Source organism: Lynx canadensis, chromosome B4 (assembly GCF_007474595.2).
Source record: "Lynx canadensis isolate LIC74 chromosome B4, mLynCan4.pri.v2, whole genome shotgun sequence".
Classification (NCBI taxonomy): Eukaryota; Metazoa; Chordata; class Mammalia; order Carnivora; family Felidae; genus Lynx; species Lynx canadensis.
The window spans coordinates 71435766-71456852 of NC_044309.1; the positions used below are offsets into that span (position 1 = coordinate 71435766).

General features: G+C 38.9%; 1 protein-coding gene across 1 annotated transcript in view; it reads right to left on the reverse strand.

Annotated features, from left to right (window-relative positions):
- Positions 1-21087, reverse strand: part of NELL2 (neural EGFL like 2) — a 335790-nt gene that overhangs the window by 129195 nt on the left and 185508 nt on the right. Inside the window, 1 exon segment of the mRNA XM_030322242.1 lies at positions 16639-16764. Within this exon segment, the coding sequence (XP_030178102.1) occupies positions 16639-16764 (126 nt within the window).

Genomic DNA, 21087 nt, shown 5'->3' on the forward strand with positions numbered 1-21087 from the left:
TTGTGTCCTGCACAATGTTAGCTCTTGTTATCAGCACAATGCCTTATGTGTTGGTGTTCAGTAATTAGTTCTTTAATGAATGACTGGTTGTATGAGTTCTGTTGGAGAGGACATACCAAAGTGCAATAGTACACACGATTCTAATAATCTAGAAGGAATATGAGGCTACTACAAAACGAAAGCATGGAGGGAAGTGCCAAGGAGTGGGTAGCATGTCCCTACACAATTACACCTGGGACTGGCTCTGATATATAACCTGACAGACATGAACTTGGAGCCAAACTTCACAACTGTATGTTTGGCTCACATATATATCCATACTCTGAGGACAGTTTTGCTTTCCTTCAAATGATGGGAAAAAAAAGAATAGCCAAATGTTATCTCCTCTTCTTATATGAATAGGATCCCCCACTTATAATAGCTGAGAATTTGAGCAAGATACTCAGCCTCTCCAAGACACAGCTTTCTCATCTATCCAGCAGGGATATCTGCAGCATGGGATTATGTTAACTAGATACCTAGCACAAGGGAAGCATTCACAAGATGATAGCTCTACATTCCTACTCTAAGACCAATGCGGCCCAAATCTAAGACCTACTCATGAATTGAGGAAACTACTTCTGAAAAGACAAATTGCTCTGATTATGTGAATGCTTTAGCCAATCACCTGTTCGCTCTCATTCTAGCAGAGATAGGATATCAACTTTAATTAACTGGTTAAAGAAACATTTATGAAATTCACCAAGTTTTACTCTCTGTGGGTGGGGATGAAAAAGACACAAAGCCTGTCTTCAAATAACATGTAATTTAATGAGAGAAGACAAATGTGTAAACTACAAAACCACAAAACCAAACAGATTTAATTAAGAACTATAGAAATGTAGATGAAGAAATCTACTGAAAATGTCATACTGTGAAAAGGAAGGTAAATACTAAATCCACTTGAGCTTCATGCTATTAACTGATAAATAACCCACATTTCCTAATGAGAAGACTCAAAGATACTTCATACAGATGAGACCATGTTTACTAAAGCATAGAAGGTAAGTAGCATTTCAATATGTGAAGAAAAAGGTAAAAAATAAAATTAAAAAGCTGTTTGGGTTGTAAAAACCACATCAACGAAGACATTCTCAGCGAATGGTATAGTAAAACCTGCCATAATGGGATAAGAGGAGTTTAAAAATTTAATTGGGTAAAATAAAGATTATGAGGTTACCGAAAAACATTATTTTTAGTTGGTTGTCCAGTTACCATGTGACACAGTGTGGTTGGGCAGGGGGCAGGTGCTGCCGCCCCTGGTTTCAGGCAGTACAGCTGCTCAGTTTTCCTGGCTGAGACTAGAAGGGAGCAGAAGAGTCTGCTGCATAGGTCACTATGTTTGGAGGTTACCCCGTTGTGTGGGAGAGGTGGGCAGAAGCAGACAGGGAGGTTATCGGGCTGGATTCTGAGATGGACACGTGTTGGGATATTGAAGTCTTCCACTAGATGGTTTCAGGGCACATTCTCTGTTGAATCCTTGCAAAGTTAAATGTGCTTTGAATTGAACTAAAATCCCAGACGATCATTAGTCAGTTACCTCCTACTTCCTTTCTTCTCCCACCACCGCCCCCACAAAGTTGAGACCTTTAGTTCACCCAGTTTGAGAATGGGGGCTGGAGCCAATTATATCGGCATTTGTATTACAGTGTGGTACCCTATCAAGTTGTAGCTTATCAAGCCCCATTATAATAGTTCTGCAAAGTAGAAGCAGCCTGTGGTGTGTAGAAGGGTGTAGTTGGACATGAAGCTAGAAAGACAGACTGCTTTTTTAACTGTATGAATGTTATTCTGTGGGCAATGAGAAGTCACTGAAGTTTCTAGAGAGGGAGATGACTACATTGAATAGGAAGATCAAGCTGTTGATAAAGTTCAGGTCATAATGAGGCAAAAAATTGCACACAGTGGATCGTCAGTAGAATATCTAAAATGTCCGGGTAAAAAAACAATGAAGGTTTGAACTTAGATAGTGAGAGTGGACTAGTTATAATGCCAACTTATATTTTTATAATGCTTTGAAAGGTATTCATCATTCTATCATGTATAGTCTTACCATAGAATCCCACACCAACCAAGCAGATTAAGGAGTAACGACAATGTAGTTTCTTTCCTTCTCTCTTCATCTCTCATAACTTCTCTCCCACCCCTCCACCCTCCCCCCCACATCCTGCATCTCAACTGCCTATTTTAGAAACAACATCCATTGTGTGAGTCAAGATAGGAAGCAGGGTACCCTACCCCCTGCACAATGAAAGCCAAAGGAAGGCAAGACTTGTTCTCCCTCAGCTGAGCTCCTGCCACTTGGCAAATACAAGGTCATGTGACATAAACTAAAACAACTACATGCTTCTTCCCAGGAATCTTGAACATAGAATGAGTGATGGGAAAGCAAAGAGATTATTAGCATTCATTTTCAGTACTATGTATTCTCATACAGCATCATGCAGTGGTCCCCAGCAGTAGGGGTGACATGTTTTGATCCCCCTATCCTGAGAAAAGTGTTACGCTGTCAAAGATTTCAGAGATGCCTTGGGCTCTGAACATTTTTCAGACTGCTCTTTAAGCTTTATATGTATTCTTTGAGCCCCTTACACATTTCTATCTAGGAAATCCCTTGAAGCTTAAGACAGCCAAATTTTTCCTATTACTTGCAACTAAGAGCCGAGACTACATATAAACAAGTCATATTATCCTCCTGTTTGCTGACAGGAAATTGAGATTCAGAAAGGCTGAGAGTTGCCTGTGATCACAAGGGCAGGTGGTAGGCAGCTGCACAGGGCTCTCAACACAATGCATCAGTTGTTTATCAATGGATTCATCAGATTCTGCGTTGAAATGTGGAAAGCTTTACTGCTAAAGGAGGGGTAAAACCACAAACTGTAATGTGTACAAAGAGAAGCCAAACAAAATTAAAAGCGTCGTTAATATCAGCCAAGCTACATACAGCCCCAGGCCCAAGTCCTCCAGCAGAAGACTTCCAAACAGTAACATGTCCCTTTTTACTGATTAACTCACAGTGAAATCCACAAACCAAATATACATGTTGTATTCCCCTTGATGATTACATTCTATGTAATATCCTGTCACCTCTTTACAAGACATAGACTACTACCCCCTTCTGAGAGATACAACATCAAAGAATAGAGAAGCCCTTAGAAAACAAAACAACATCCAGGGGCACCTGCATGGCTCAGTTGATTGAGCATCCAACCCTTGATTTTGGCTCAGCTCATGATCTCACGGTTTGCGGGATTGAGCCCCACATCAAGCTCTGTGCCTACAGCATGGAGCCTGTCTCCCTCTCTCTCTGCCCTTCTTCTGTGTGTACATATGTACTCTTTTTCTCAAAACAAACAAAAAACTTTTAAAAAAGGAAAACAAAACAACATCCAGTTTTCAGTATTCAACAGTTTTACTTCCACATACCTTTTTTAGTTTATCAACAAATTATATATGTTTTTGGTCTAAATAATTTGTTCTGCTATAAACTTTACAATAAACTAAAATTTTAGAGGAGTTTTTAAAAACTGGCCAAGTATCTGACACTACGCCATAATGGCATAAAAGTTCTCCTTGTGGCATTACTCTTTAAATTTACTATAATTTAATTGCACAAGGAAAACCAATACAGATGAGTTCCAAATTTATTGAAGTGTCTGATGGTTCTTCTGGGGTTTATATCAATGTTACTTACAGATTTAGTAGGGTCATGACTCATAAAGAAGCCAAACCTTTGACATTATTTCTATATTAAAATATCCATGGCTTAAGATGACCATATTTATGTTCACTTTAATACTATCAATCATAGGTTGCAAACTAAAAATACTCTAATTCAGGAGTCCGACAGACAAAGTAAATGGATGAGGCAGACTGGCTGTAAGAATTCTGGTATTCAAACATTAGTTTTCTTCCTGGAACTGCTGAGTCTCAGTGACTAGAAGACAAGTAGTGTGGTGAACTGGACAGACCTTAAGGGCTGCTACTATTCAGCTGCAGTGATACAGATCCAGAATTAATGGGGAACAATCTGGAAATCTGGCTGGAAATCCAGGTTTTCATAATGAAATCTCTTGACTGATTAAATGTAGAACAATTAAAAAGTCCCAAAAGCCAACTATATTGTCCCTGAAAGCTAATGGTGGCCCATAGGTCACTAATCTGCGACTCAGATATAGTCTTGCTGGCATGGAACCTTCCCAAATTTAAAGGTCATTCTCAACAACCCTACATTCCATCCAGAGGGTCCATGGCAGCAGCAATCCTCTGAAAATCATGTAAGTCTACAAATGAATTTTTAAAATAGTGTTTTGAAAATTATTGTCTGCCAACTTCCTTCACATCATTAAGTTCAGAATCTTTTAAAAAGGAGGCAGATGAGAAATACACTATATCATCATTTAATTTACTATGTTTGGGGTAAATGTATAGTCTATTTCTGAATAATTTTGTGTGTTTATGTGTGTTTGTTAGACGCAGACTAGGAAAATGTTTTTAAAATAATGAGCATCTTTTACCTTTTTTCTAAGTTTATTTATTTTGAGAGAGAAAGAGAAAGAGAGCAACCAGGGGAGGGACAGAGAGAGAGCAAGAGAGAGATTCCAAGCAGGCTCCACACTGTCAGTGCAGAGCCCAACGCGGGGCTCAATCCCACAAACTGTGAGATCATGACCTGAGCCAAAATCAAGAGTCGGACGCTTTACCGACTGAGTCACCCAGGCTCCCCTGAGCATCCTTTACTTTTACGCCAAAAACAAATATGAAAAAAGTGACCCAATCATTAAAGTGAGGAATGTGGGCATAAATATGAACGAGGTCCCCCCTTCTTAACAGACTTCATTTCCTCGCAAACACCAGACTTACTCTAGGATTATTAGAATTGAATTATTGCTCCTCAACAACTGGGAAAGAGAAGGGAACTGGGAATCATTTTTAAATATAGTTTTGGAACATTCAACAGAGTTAGCTAATAATAATCATAATGCATTAGTTTTCTTTGGTTCTCATAACAAATTACTCTAAACTCAGTGGCTTGAAACAACATAAATTCATTACATCTCTGTAGGCCAGAGGTCTGCCATTGGTCTATAAGGCTAAAGTCAAGATGTCTACAGGGCTGCATGCCTTTCTGGAGGCTCTGTTTTCCTGGTTTTCCAGCCTCTACAGCCTGTTTCTCTAGAGGCTGTCCCCATCCATGATCCCCTCTCCATCTTCAAAGCCAGGAATGTTGTAGCTCTCTGACCATTCTTCCATAGTCACATCTTCCTCTGACAACAGTCAGGAAAGTTCTTTTGTAAGGGCTCATGTGATTAGATTGAACCCACTGTATAATACAGGGCAATCCCCTCATTTCAAGGTCTTTAACCTTAATTAGGTCTGCAAAGCCCCTTTTGCCATGTGAAGTAACATATTTACAGGTTCTAGGGATTAGGATGAGGACATCTTCGGAGGCCATCATTCTGCTCACCACAAATAAGAACATAACTACCACTTATAACTGCTTACTCCCTTCCAGCTGTCATGTTGATTAATTTGCATACTTCATCTCATTGAATTCCAAAAACAACAGACAAGGTATGTAATATCATCCCACTTTAAGGATGAAGAAACTGAGGTTAAGAGGTTAGACAAGTTGTTCAGGATCACAGCTGGTAGGCAGCAGAACAAGGACTCAAATCTAAGAAGCCTGAATGAGCTAGCATCTTTAAGCTCAACTGCAACAAAATGTTCATGGAGAAGAGGAGGCTAAAGAGATGATGATTTGACTTGTATCAACTAAAGGGCGAGGCCCTGTGGACCTCTTAGCCACTTCCTGTCTTGTTTTTGTTGTTGCATTTCACAACATCTAATGGACACGTGTATGCAAATCTATTTTATAAAAATGCTTCAGGTAGCAACCTAATGGTTATGATTTTGTTCTAGAAAAATTCTAAAATCAGTTAATAGACCACACTGAAAATGTACTTTCATGGAGTTCCAGAAACACCAACAAAGCATTCTGCCTTCTTTGAAATAAAATACCATATCACCTTGATTCTAGGCCTGCACTGATTGTCAGATTGACTTAATAAGCAACTTTGGGGCAAACAAGGAAAAATAACATAAAAGAAAAAAGAAAGCACTGACTCTTCAACATACATCTCAATTAGAATGTGTACAGACTGAAATATTTCAGAAACTGTAAAACATGTCTTAGAATTTTCTACAGGATTTTCTGGCTTTATCTCTTACAATTCCATTCACACTGAACTTGCTATTATACAACAACCTATACTTTTGTGCCTACTCCTCTTTGTCCTGAAGTGTTGTCTCTCATTTCTTCCTCTCCTGAAATGTCTGTTCATCCTTAAAAAAACCTCAATTTAAATGTCACATGGTGATGTCTGCCTGTATCCAGGCTTAAGCCAGATTATTCACTGCCTCTTCTGGGCTCCCCCAGCTCTCTGCACATTTCTTTGTTACAGAGTGTACCACAATGTACTGTAAGGATTTATTTTTACTATCTCCAATCTATTAGATTGGACAATAACCTAACCATGCACCCATATCAAAGTTTGGGTATAAAGAAAACTGAAAGGAATGTGTGACATCTCATGAGTTTTTCACAATACCTTACACACAAGTTGTTACGCAACACATTTTTAGTCCTCTCTCTATACCCTTATTCTCAACCTGGTGCTCTTATCAGTTTTCGGCTGAAGTGGGTTAGTCAACTATAATATTCAATGTCTGTACCAGGAAGCCTTTAGGATGGCCTCCAGTCATCTCTACCTCCTGATATTCGTGCCTTTCTGTCATCCCTTCCCTTAAGTATGGGCTGTACCTAGTGATTTGCTTATAACCAATTTACAACAGCAAAAATAATAGGAGGTCACTTACTGGCTTTGGTGAAGCACATTGCTATGTTGGAAAGGCTTATGTGGTAAGGAGCTGAGGGCTCCTTGACCTAAAGTCAACAGCCAGTAAGGAATTGATTCTTCCAATCACACAGGTGATCTTGGAAAAAAATCCTTCCCCAGCCCCGATGGACACCTGGATGCCAGCCTTATGAGAGGCCCTAAAGTGGAGGACCATAATAGCAGAGGAGATATTCCATGTCCAGATTCCCAACCCACAGACAGTGTGAGACAATAAATGTGTATTATTTTAAGCTGCCAAATTTTGGGGTTATTTGTTATGCAGCAGTCGAAAACTAGTACAATGTTTTTCCCTTTGATAAAAGAACTTTGAGAAAAAGTTATCTGTGTATATGGTATCAGAAGTTTTATGAAGAAAATACCAATACTAAAATATGTGGCCACAGACCATGAAAGTACTGTCCAACCACTCAGTGTGGCTCTGTCTCACTCTAGCAGAAGCACACAGAGAGACAAGGCTTTGGCTTTGAGAAGAAACTCCCCCGTTAGAGCCCAAGGCATGACCGAGTATGACAGTGCAGAAGCCTCCTGGCCCAGGGAGTAAAGGAGAGCTTCAAAACAGAGCAATGCCATCAGGAGATTACACACCCAGTACAACATTATATTGGCAACAGAACCAGAAGGTGAACTCTCTTTCATGGAGCACTCAAACACTGAGGCGGCAGAAGGAAAGTTGAATTTTCATACCAGGTAACATGTCAAAGCCAACAATCAAAGAAGGAAATGAAAGGCATCTGTTGAACTTCAACTCCGAGAATACTGTCCCCCACAGGTGCCTGTTGCTAAGACACTGCTATCATTACACTCCTGGCATATATAATCTTTTTATTCCCCTATGTGAGTTTTTGACTCTGTGCTTTTCATATAGAAATCTCAAAATAAAACTCAAATAATACATCTATTTGGGACCGAGGTGAATTAGGGTTTACCGACTAACCGAGGGAAAGCAGGTGAGGCTGGCTAATGAGGCAGCTCCCATCATCTCAGCGCTTCGGTGAGCTTGCACAGAGGGAAGCTCGTGTAGACGCATACCACTGAATGCTCTGATGATGAAACCATAGCCAGGCTGGAGGTCATACATGGACACGATGGCTGCACTGAGATGCCGCATAAAGACTCTGACAAGCTTGGAAACTGCTACATTGGAGCTGGTATGCTACCCCCACTCACTGACAGATTCAGATAGCACAGACTCCTTTCCAAGCTTTTCATCTTTAAAAAGGCAATTCAGCTCCCTGAGCCTTTGAGCCTGTTCCATTTTGAGCTGACTGCTAATTGTATGCATGCACATATGTGTTTCAGAAAAGAGATAAGCACATTGCCTTGGCCTCCTCACTAAACTGAACAGACATGATTCACTTCTGTTCTCTGCAAGTTTTCTAAACGTGGCCTGAAGTTTTCCAAACATTAACCCTTCCTGGTAACCACACTGCACATTCTTCTAGAAATGTTTTTGTGATTACATTTGTTTAAACTGCTTTTCACTATTAATTCTTTGAGTCCTAGGGCTTGGTATTTTCATTTGCTTTTGTGATCGTGTTTATATTTTCAAATTTCTCAATAATAACGACACAGTGTAATCATATACAGTGAGCCACATGAAATGCATAAGGTATCTTTTAACATGGGGGGACATATTTTAAATTGTAAAACCAAAAGTTGTCTGATTTTTCATATTTTATGAAAAGACAATTTTATCATATTCTGCATTGTGATTCCAGGAAGAGAAAATTTAGAGTGGTTGTTCATAAAAATACAGAAGTCCTTCCCAACAGTCATGGCAGCTAGTGGCCAGATGGTAGGATTGTCGGATTGCTGATTGTTATTCTTTAGAAAAGAAATCCACATAGAAGCAGCCGAGCTCATAAAATCTGCTGTGCTTGAGACTGAGCAGACTCACTAATTATTTAGCGGTCGTATTCCCTACTCTGGGCAGATTAGTGTCCTCATAGGGCCCTGGATGCACCCATGCAGCCCCAGAGCGCCCCAATCTAATAGTCATTCACAGGAACAATGGAAAGTCCCTCTCCTGGGAAGTACAATAGATCAACCTGCTGAAGGAGTGTTCCAACTTCCAGAGAAAGTGCCATTCAGTTACATCAAGGCTTCTCTTTCTTTTTGTAAGTCCCTATTCACCCTTACATAATAAATAGAGTTGAACAAACAGGAAAACTGAATGCACTGCTCCAGCAAAACTATGTATTTTATGAAAAATAATAATTCAGTTGAAAAGTAACCAGAGAAAAGTGTCCAGTTGAAAAGGTCCCAGGGAAATGAGACATTTCCTCAAGAGGATGGCTTGTCTAACCATAATTGTAACAACAACAATGGTGGTAGCTAACATTTATTAAAAGTTTATTGTGTGCTAGGCATTTTACAAAAGATAAAGAACCAAGGCGTTTTACAACAAAAATAACCTTGTTTGTTTAGAATTTCTTTTGTGAATGCTGATATGCGTATTTTCACTTCCTGTTCTTTATCATTGTTCTCTCCGATTTGTGCTTCTCTGATTCCCCATCCTCTCTGCTGCCATTGTCCACACTATCTTATTCCTTTACTATTTATATACCAGTAATTATTGTAATACACACAGAGAGAATCATGTCTTGTTCTGTACTTTTGATTTTGATAAATCCATCAAGCGCTATTTTTAAATAGCTGATAATGAAGTTATTGTCCATTCATACAATAAATTACCAGCTTTAGTTTAAGTTCTTTTTGGAGGAATGCAGAATAAAAAATAATAATGTTATTGATGTCTTTCTAATATCAACTCTTTAAAAACTTAAGGCAAAGTACCTTTTCTAGCATTGCTTGCTGGGAAACTTTAAAGAAACACACACACAAGCACATGCACAGGACAGCTATTTGAGGAAGGGGCATGCATGAGTTACAATGGAATTAAAATCTTTGCTCCAGCTGAACAGTAGTAAATCCTTCTCTGTAACCTTCTGTGCATGACAATAGCATCCAAGACTCTTTAAAATGCTAGGACACCAACAGTAAAAAAGACAAATGAAGAAAACTGAATATCATCATAAAATTCATGACTTTCTCCATAATCACCCAACTACACAAGCCTGACAAACATGATGGTAGTAATGATTTAAAAAAAAAAAAAAAATCAGTATTGACCATGTTAGAGAAAAAGAAGTAACTGCCACAATAAGATCATAAAACGTAAGCACTGGAAGTATTTAATGCTATAAAGGTTAAGGACTTTCAGAAGTAAAATCCTTTGGGGAATACCAGAAGAGGTTCTTTGTGTAACAACAAAAATGAAGTGTCTAGTAAAACCCCTTGTGCTTGGACACTTTCTGGATGTGCTGTGATATGCGATACGGACCAAAGCCAGTATTAGAAGATCCTGGAGTAACAGAAGCAGCCAGGGTCAGAAGAAACCATATGGAGGATGCATCAGGAGAGTGTAATTTGAGGGGCCCTAAGAAATCCCTTCAGTCCCCTCTGCTGAGGCCTGCAATTTTATCACTGGAGAATCATTCTCCTAGGCTCATCTAAGGAGAGGTTTCTGATAAGAGAAAGAGGTTGGAATGGGGGTCAGGGGTCCTTACTGAGAAGGCCAAAGGCCAATAAAAGGCCATGGGACACCATAAAAAGTGAGAGAAGGAATACAGGAATACAGGGCCTGAAGGAAACTTGAAGAGGAAAAGGGAAAGTTTAAAAAAACAAGTGTACAGAGGCACCTGAGTTGTTCAGTTGGTTAAGTGACTTTAAAGCAAAATTTTTTTAATGTTTATTTATTATTGACAGACAGGGAGATACAGAACGTGAGCAGGGGAGGGGCAGAGAGAGGGGGAGACACAGAATCCGAAGCAGGCCCCAGGCTTTGAGCTGTCAGCACAGAGCCCAACGCGGGGCTCGAATTCATAGACTGTGAGATCATGATCTGAGCTGAAGTCGGACACTTAGCTGACTGAGCCACCCAGGTGCCCTGAAGTGACTCTTGACATCAGCTCAGGCCATGATCTCCCAGTTCATGAGATTGAGTCCCGAGTCAGGCTCTGCACTGGCAGCACAGAGTCTGTGCCTGCTTGGGATTCTCTCTCTCCCTCTCTCTCTGCCTCTCTCCTCTGCTTGCTCTCTCTCAAAATAAACAAACATTTAAAAAAAATAAAAATAAGTAAAATTTAAAAAATTTTATTTTTTTTTCAATGTTTATTTATTTTTGAGACACAGAGAGAGACAGAGCATGAGCAGGGGAGGGGCAGAGAGGGAGACACAGAATCCAAATCAAGCTCCAGGCTCTGAGCCGTCAGCACAGAGCCTGATGCGGGCTCGAACTCATGAACGGTGATATCATGACCTGAGCCAAAGCCGGACACTTAACCAACTGAGCCACCCAGGTGCCCCTAAAATAAAAGTTTTTTTAAGTGTACATTTTACAATTTCGATTGGGTGACCCTAAAGCAGGATTTCTCACCCTTGTCACTATTTGGGTCATATAATTCTTTGTTATGGGGAGCTGTCTTGTAGTAGATAAAGATTAATGACCCAGTTGGAAAATAACCAGAGAAAAGCTCCCAGCTGAAAGGATTCTAGGAAAATAAGACATTTCCTCAAGAGGATAGCTAGCCTAATAATAACATTACGGTATGTTTAGCAGTATCCCTGACCTCTATCCACTAGCCACTAGTAGCAACCCCCTTCCCCACAGCTGTGATAACCAAAATGTCTCCAGACATTGTTAAACGACCTCTGGCAGGTAGGAGGGCAAAACTGCCCTCATTGGATATCCACTGCCCTAAAGGATCATTTTCTCTCTAAGATGGCAAAACTTTTCATTAGCTTCTACCTTTCCCAATTTCCTGTTCCCACTCTAAAGCATTGCATAACAGTGGGAGGATTACAAGCTCCTCAACACAAAAAAAGAATCAGAATTCCATTTTTTAATTGCAATTATCAGAGCAGAGAGATGCAGCAGGAAGCTGTGAAATGAATGCCTTCTCAGAATGTTTGTCCTTTGATAATTCGACAGTTCTTGGATCCCATCTTTGTTTCCGGAGATATTTTACTCTTCGCCCATTACACAAGACCAGTTCCAGGAAGGGATGTCCAGTAAAACTCAAAAAGATTTGCCCAATTCAACTAATGCTTATAAGAATGAACCAAGAAAGCCATTAGTCCACATCAGTAACGAAGAAACTTTGTTATGCATAAAAATTAAGTTATTTTTGCAGAGATACTGGCAAGTGGGCTTCTAACATCTTGGCTCAGGTGAATCAAACCCTTTTCCTTCCCTTGTCTCCCCTTCCCTTTGTCTTTTCTCTCCATCCCTCCCTCCCTTCCTTCTCCCTCCCCTCCTTCCCTCTTTCTTTCCTTCTTTTTTATTTTCCTTCTTTCCTTGTAGGTATTTCCATTCTTTCCTCTATGAGAATAGGAAAAGATGTGAGAAGGAAAGAGATTAGGAAGCATTAATCAGAAAAATAAATAAATAGCACCCTCTCTGGAAGGACAAATATATTAAAGACTTTAGAAGAGCTTAAACTGCTACAGCATTTCTGCAACTGAATGATTAGCACAACTGTATAATAGAATCAGAGGCCCAGAAAATGCTGATTTATATTTCTTCTACTGACTTCTGGTTCAGAATTATTATTATAAGATGTGTAGGGGACAATTTCCTCTTGGAATCAAAGCTAATGAACTGAAACTATCTATAAGAAAGGCAGTTTAAATACTGAATATTATAAACTAAATACATAGGGGCACCTGGGTGGCTCAGTTAGTTAAGCATCGGACTTTGGCTCAAGTCATGATCTCACAGTTCATGAGTTTGAGCCTCACATCGGGCTCTGTGTTGACAGCCCAGAACCTGGAGACTACTTCAGATTCTGTGTCCCCTCTCTCTCTGCCTCTTCTCTGTTCATGCTGTCTATCTGTCTCTCTCTCTCTCTCTCAAAAATAAACATTAAAAAAATTTTAATAAAGAATAAAAAATAAACTAATAATGTATTTCTACATAAAATATGAATCTTTCCAGTTATTTATTTTTTATATGGCTTCAAATTTAACAAATGGTGAATAATATGAGAACTAATAAGGAGGCTTATCTTCTGGCCCCCCTTTTGCCTCTCACTAACTGTATGACCATGGATAAGGCAATTAATCTCTTTGAGCTTCAGTTTTCCCACATGTGAAAGTTAAGAGATTGGACTAGATTACCTTTAAGAATTTTCCATCTCCCAAATTTTATTTTATTTTATGTATTTTTTAATGTTTTATTTATTTTTGAGAGAGAGAGAGAGAGAGAGAGAGAGAACGAGTGGGGGAGGGGCAGAGAGAGAGGGGGACAGAGGATCCAAAGCGGGCTACCTGCTGACAGCAGTGAGCGGGATGTGGGACTCAAACTCACAAACTGTGAGATTATGACCCAAGCCAAAGTTGGATACTCAGCTGACTGAGCCATCCAGGTGCCCCCCTCTCCCAAATTTTATAATTATGGGGAAGATATAACTCAAATTATCTGAAACTGAAAGAAAAAAATCAACTATGTAATTCTACCAACTATGTAAGGTAATTCCTCTGTAGCATACATAATTTCCATGTGAGAGTGACAGGGTTATAAAAGCAAAAAAGGCTTCTTTTATTGATCAAAGCTCCTGGCTATAAAGTAACATGTATCGCTCTTGGATTCTTCTTTAAATTAGAATGATTAATTTTCAGATGGGGAAGCAACTCTGAGAGTCTGCTGGGTTCAGTGATGAGAATGTCAGTTATCTTATGGCGAGGGAGGGGGGAGCTCTGCAACAGGGAGGAGGGGCAAGCATACAGAAGCAAAACAAATTCAGAACTCCAGGAGCTCAGCCACAAATGTCAGAGAATGGCTTTGTGATGGTGTCTTGACATTTATTCTGGAAGGCTTGCATTTATACTGCAAGTATGTGGATGTCTGTATCTAAATTCATGGAAAATAAATCCCAATCTTCAACAGAACAAAGTCATACTCTGGTCTTACAGGAGCTCTTGAAAAGGTACAGCCTAGATACCTTCAGTTGCAAGGCAAACCTCCAGCAGAGAAGTCATTTCTTAGAGCCTTTTGTATAGCTGCTAAAGTTAAAGTGTGGAGGGACAGATTCAAAGAGGGAGAATTTAAACATTCATTTCCTTTACAGGAAGGCTGACTATGTGCTGACCCTGCATGGTCTAACATAAAAAGTTTTGCCAAAGATCGCCTGACTTTGGACTATAAAATAAAATCCACTCATGATCCCTAGGAAATCCAACTTTTATGTATGGATCTAAATTCTCAAATTTGTAGGCCTGCCCATAATACATAGAAAATTTAAGGGCAAGAAATCTTTCTTTAAGTGGAAGCATAGAAATACTGGTGCTAGCTGGAAATGCTAATGCATCATTAAGGAAATACATTCCATCACCTGCCAGATCTTGAAATTCTTGGCTCTGGTTCTTTAGGCACAAAAATCATGGCCTGAACAGCTTTTCTTAAAATGATCTTGGCCTTCATTGGCATTCCTACAATGGGATACTTTATTTATATCGTTAGATACTTTGGAATCTTAATGGAAAAGTCTCCCTAAGTAGTCAAAAACAAATAGTAATTTGCGGGATTTTATTTGGAAGGAAAATACACTAGGAGAGGTAAAGCCAGAGCAAGAGATTCTCTGTAAGGCAAGACAGCTCAACGATTCCTTGGATTTACAGCCAACAGACAGGCTTGGAATGGAAACGAAGCTCTTGAAAATACTCTGCCCTGAAGAAACACTCCTCATTCAACAGGAGGCCAAATTATGTGTCATGTATTCTTACTTACAGTCTTGAACACTTTTTAAGAATGTAAGAAAAACAAAAAGAATCACTAGGAAGGATAAAAACGTACAGAGCTTTTAAGTCTTTCATGCCACGGAATCAGCAGACTCCTTGAAAACTGCTAGCTCTCCATTTTTTTTTTTTTTTTTTATGAGCACATCTTGAAATACTCTGAGATGCAGTAGTTTCACTAAGACTTTTGTTGTTGTTGTTAACAATTACATTGGAACTCAGGCTTACTGATATTACCAACAATACAGCAAACTGTGTATTTTATTCTCCATATATTTATTGAGATTTGTTATTTATATTTTTTATGTTGACAAAGATCTCCGTAGTACTTCAAGAAACTCTGCCACTCGGTGTGATTAAATTTTGTCTAATGAAAACGTGCAGAATTAGTCCCACAATGTGGAAATATTTAGAATAAGCTGACAAAAAAGTGAGAATTTGCAAATCAATCAGCAACTCTATATGAATTCTACCTTCAAAATATCTTTGGTTATTCTCTACAGATTGGGAGGCCACTTCTCATTGTTCTTTACATGCAATATTTTGTTTTTACATAAATATTATATTTGAATTTAGTGAAAGACCTCTATCTTGATAAACAAGATATCAAAGAGTACACATTATGGTCACTATAATGAAAACTTAGAAGAGTGTACAATAACACAGAGGCATAAGATGACACTTTTATTATAGATTCATAGTTTTACTAGCGTGTTATGTGGTCTCTTTCCCTGGAAACCTTGAAGTATTATTTGTACATCCATTAGACAAAAACGATAAAGTTGGAGATGGAGTAGAAAGTGACAGGTACAATAAAAAGTTACAAGATTAATATTTTAAGTACTCTCCAATGTTATGATTCCACACATTTTTTCTAAAATTTATTTAAGATTCTTCTATTTAAAAAAAAAAGAAATCCAAAGAAATATCTGTTTCACACCCACAATTCCTCAAACCCCATAGTCTTCAAGCTACTCTTCTAGCACCATTTTCTTTCATATTCTACAGGTAGGAACTCATAGAATACGAAGTGAATAGGCTGTTTTGTCCCAGGACCAACTTTAGACATGACTACACTCAAGATATCCATGAACAGGACTCTGGATGGTACTGACGGGAATGACAGTTCATAAAACAAACGAAAGCAAAACTTCTTTGATGTGCTCAGCTGCATTTCCCAGAGACATGAAGGAGCTCAATTCTCTTTAATATTCCCATTTTCTAGCACTGCAAGAATCTATTTCTGAAAACATCACATTATTTATGTTATCCTTCCTCTATGCAAAAATCTACTGCCATATAAAGGAAATTTTTAAGGGTTGTTTCTTGGATTTGCCATTGGATTCACATAAGTTTTGAGCATAAAATTGTTTACATTTAAATTTTTTTTTTCAACGTTTATTTATTTTGGGACAGAGAGAGACAGAGCATGAACGGGGGAGGGGCAGAGACAGAGGGAGACACAGAATCGGAAACAGGCTCCAGGCTCTGAGCCATCAGCCCAGAGCCTGACGCGGGGCTCGAACTCAACGGACTGCAAGATCGTGACCTGGCTGAAGTCGGACGTTTAACTGACTGCGCCACCCAGGCGCCCCAAAATTGTTTACATTTAAAACTAGCATAATGTTAATTTGGTTCTCTAGTGTTTCTTTACTCTCCTAACAGGGAGTATAAAACTTACCCAGGGCAAGCAGGTATTCCTTTCCTTAGAACAGGTTCAAAATTAACTACCAAATCAAGGAGATATGCTTTTCCTTATGACTTGTTTTGTTGTAAGGGAGTATTTATGGCATCCTTTTCCAAAAAATTAGAGTTAAAAGGAACCTTTAAAAGTAAACTTAAGGAATAGGAAGATTTTATTTCACAAATAGCTACTGTTTACCTGTACATGAATAATCATCAATTCTGATGTATCCAGTTTTGCAGATGCACATGAAAGAACCCGGGGTGTTAACACACATTGTATTCTCACGGCAGTAATGGCGCCCTTCAGCACACTCATCAATGTCTGTGAAGAAGAAGTAGGGCAAAGAGGTCAACAGTGGCCAATATTCTAGAGTTTCTCTATAATTTTCTTGGAGAAGGCAATAGTTTCCAATTGAAAAGCATTTTTTAAAAGTATTCAAAACATCTCCTTTAATAAGAATGCTTGATGTTCAAATGACAGAAACTGTAAACATTTTTTTCCAATAGGTCTTGCTGGAATTTCAAACATGTCTATATATTTCAACTTGCAACATTCTAAATATAGTTAGAAAATTTCAGCGCAATCATCTACCTCTGATAAAATGAATCAGAAAGTACAAGTTTGCTACCTTGGAGTCTCGGAATCTTCAAACGCTGAGTATACCATATATTATTTTTTGATCTACTGGCTAGTCTGTGTATTTGGGGAGGCCGTAAGAGGTAAATAAAATATTTACATACACCAGAACTTGAATAACTTAAAGACAAGAAACCAACACCATATAGTTTATTAGAGATAGAAGTAGAGATATAGCTATCCCAGTGTCTGAATAGAGATGAAATTACAATGTAGAGACCTGATATAAATAAAAAACTGTAAAATAGTAGTAAGATATCATATTGAAGAACTTCCATAGAAATTCACACACCAAGTTTGGAGTGTAAAGACATGGTAAGTCATAACAGGCACTGGGAAGAATGTGAATTTTACAATAAGACTGTCCCCATTTTATAGCACCTCTCTGCATGGAACATAAACTATTTCACAAATATCTTGTCATTACGAAATACTCTTTATGAAGGGCCTTAATGCATTGTTTCAGGCATCCCCAAAGTAGCAATGCTCTCATTTCTACTATTAAGAGAAATGGATCAATTATAGGAGACAGTCTGGTGACTGACTACTCCGTAAGTCATGGTATCCATATAACCCAGTCCTGAGAGTATCAAAAGAAGTAACTGATGAAATCTCAGAAAGTTATATTTTAGAGGTAAAGGGATCTTGGCAATCATCTAAGCTAACTGCTTATTCTACAGATGGGAAAATGGAAGCCTAGAAAGACTCAATTTTTCCACTAAACTACTAAATGAAAGTTAACACAATAAATTACAAACTTCTTAGCATAAAAAGCTCTTTCAGTTCTGGCCCTTACTTTTTCAGTTTTATAGATTATGACCCACTCCCTTCTTCCCTCTCAGTGTTCTGGCCACAAAGAACTTCTGACCATTCCTCAAATGGACCATGCTCTCTCATATCTACCTGCCTCTATACATGCTGTTCTCTCTATTCCTTCTTTGCCTATCACCACCCTTAGTGGATCTTGGCCACCAGTGGATTATTCTTCAAGAATCTGTTTAAACGTCTCTCTGTGAAAACTTCCCTAATAAAGTAAAATTCTCCCTATGCAGTGCTCTCTTGGAACTTTGTGTTTCCATTGCAGATTCATCCATTGCGACTTTATTAAGTTTTATAAGCTTCTTCTCGCCAGTCAGTCTTATATACTCCTCCAGGGTAGAGATCATCTAGTTGTGTCTCTTAACTCTAGCTGCACATTATATTCATCTGGGATACTTTTTTAAAAACATCGGTTCTTGGGCCAACTCCCAAACCCCCACTCCAAATCTTATTTAACTATGTGTGGTGGAACACAGGCAATGATATCTTTTTTAAATCTTCCCCATGATGAGTCTAATGCAAGGATCAGCAAAATTTTTCAGTAAAGATCTAGATAGTAAACATTCTAGGCTTTGGGACTTACAGGATCTCTGTTGTAAATTTAAGTCTGTTTTTCTAGCATGAAAGCAACCACAGGCAATGGAAATAAGTAAGCCTGGTGATATTTCAAAAAAAATTATTTATAAAAACAGAAGTTGCATCAGATTTGGCCTGCAGGCCATAATCTGATGATCCCTGGTCTAATGTATAAGCAGGGTTAAGAATCACTAAGTATGTAATTCATTTTTGAACTCACAATAGCTTATAGGGTGTTTAGGATATTACAGGGTCAATAAATGCTGCAGAATGAATGAATAAATGCTTCAAGGCTAGTGTGAGGAAGATCTAAGAATAGATCTCAGTGGTGCCTGAATGGCTCAGTTGGTTAAGTCTCCAACTCTTGATTTTGGCTCAGGTCCTTATCTCGTGGTTTGTGGGAAAGAACCCCAAATTGAGCTTTGTGCTGACAGCATGGGCCTTACTTGGGATATTCTCTCTCTCTCTCAAAATAAATAAATAAATAAACAAATAAACTTTTTTTTTTAAAAGAATATATCTCAGATTATCTGACTTCTAGTATAATACTCTTCTCATGATATCATGCTACTTCTAAATGTTTGCACTAGTCTGCTAGGCAAGTATCACATTCAATTACAGCCTAAAAATCAAACTACAGGCACCCTGGGGGAATATGATGAAAACTCATTTGCTTCCAGGTTCTTAAGATAATAATAGGAATCATATGGGATTACTAATGAGCTCAGCTGGATCAGTGGTCTTTAACCCTGCTCCTCTGAGAGAGTGCTGAACTGAAGTGGAAGTTACTGAAAGCCACTGCAGAAGTCCCCTGGGCTTAAGCTTGCGAATGGGAGGGATGGCCACAATGAAGTTCATGTGCACAGCGGTGTAAAGAATTTGTCTTTGGGAAGGAAAGAGCCAAGAATAATGAACGCAACTCAGTGACGAGATCTTGGTTATCAAAGGGGAGAATTATTGAGTACACTGTATCATTTCCTCAAGACAAGCCTAGTTTCTAGTGAAAGACCTCATTTCTTGGTAGAGTCAAAGATGTAGCTACAGTGCCTAGTGCAGAACAGAGTCCCAGCTGAAGCAAGCATTAATTACTGAAGACACTGTCCTTCTCTCCAAACAGTATGCTAGAGGAAGAAGCCCACCTCAGTAGGAGTGGCCAACAAACCTGGCAAATCAAACTCAGAAGTACACAAAGCACCCCAGACCCCTCCCAAGAATACTCAAGGAATGAGAACTTTGAGAGTATTAAAGTCCTATTAGAGAAGACACAGAAAAGAGACAGTTAGGGTGATTTCTGTTAACGGACCCTATTGACAGCCAAAGCTACTGGATAATTTGGCTTATAAGATAAATAGGGTATTTTGTGACAGCGTAAATACTGTCTCTACCACTTGTTTGTTGGTGGGTCTACAAACCACAGACTGTTGGGAGACATTGGCCGGTCTCATTTTTTGTAGATGTTTCCTGTGAAAGATACCATGTGATCAGAGAAAACGCAACATGGGGTCATAAAGCAAAACCTATTGAGGAACCTATTTAACGTGAAGCCTTTTAGGAACTTGAATGGTTTGGATCACAAAGAAATACTGAATTCATGGCCCAGAGATATCAAGTGTCAGGAGCAGTATTGTGAGGGGGGGAAACAAAGTAAAATACCAAAAAATATAATTGCAACACTGTGTGCCCTTTGTGTGGGCCATGTGACTTTTAGCACAAAATTCAGCACAAAGAGAGTTAAGCTTAGGTCCTGCCTGTAAAGGACTTATAATCCTTCTAAGTAGTATCACCACCACCACCATCATCATCATCCAGTTAGGTGCCTTCTATGTTTTAAGCCTGTACTTTAGAGAGCAGTATGTCTAAGAGAGGTTCATGGTTCCTCGAAACACAGAGTACTGCATGATCAAATAAGTCTCAGGACCATTATAACACTATTCTTCTTCCATCTCCCCCCCTAAAGTTACCCATGTACATGAGGAAATTACAGGCTCTGAATACCTAGTCATGTTTTTAAAATTTTCGTTCATTAATTCAACAAGTATGTAATGTACATGCCCCATGTCTACGTATTGCATTAAGCAACAAAGACAAATTCTAGCTGGAGAAGTAACGCTTAAACAATAATGTTCTGAAGTGATGCATACTATATAGCAGAAACATATACAATGGGCATTAAACAGGGAGCAACCAACTTTTTTAACACAGTGCTTTTTTATTCTGAGCACGTACTAATGCAGAACACATTTGGGAATTTACATTTGGTGATATAAGTAATTGTATGACTCTTCCCTCCCCCAGCTTGAGGAGCTGATAATGAAATTAAGATGCCTGGATACAGCATGAATAACAGCATGAGGTCCTATATCAAGTGCCAGGAAAGAAAAAAGAGAAAAGAAAAGGGAAGGCAAGAAAGAATACACTCACTACCAGGACTGGTATTCAGAGGAAAGTTGGTGACTAAGAGACTGGGCAACCAAGGACAATGTGCTGGTTGGTGTGGCAGGGCGTGAGGTAGATTTTTGAAGTAGGCTTAAAGTGACAGACGTATACAAAGTTGAAGAAGGCTGCCACTGAACAGTTTCCTGTCAAATAGAGATGCTCTAAGATGAGCAGGCA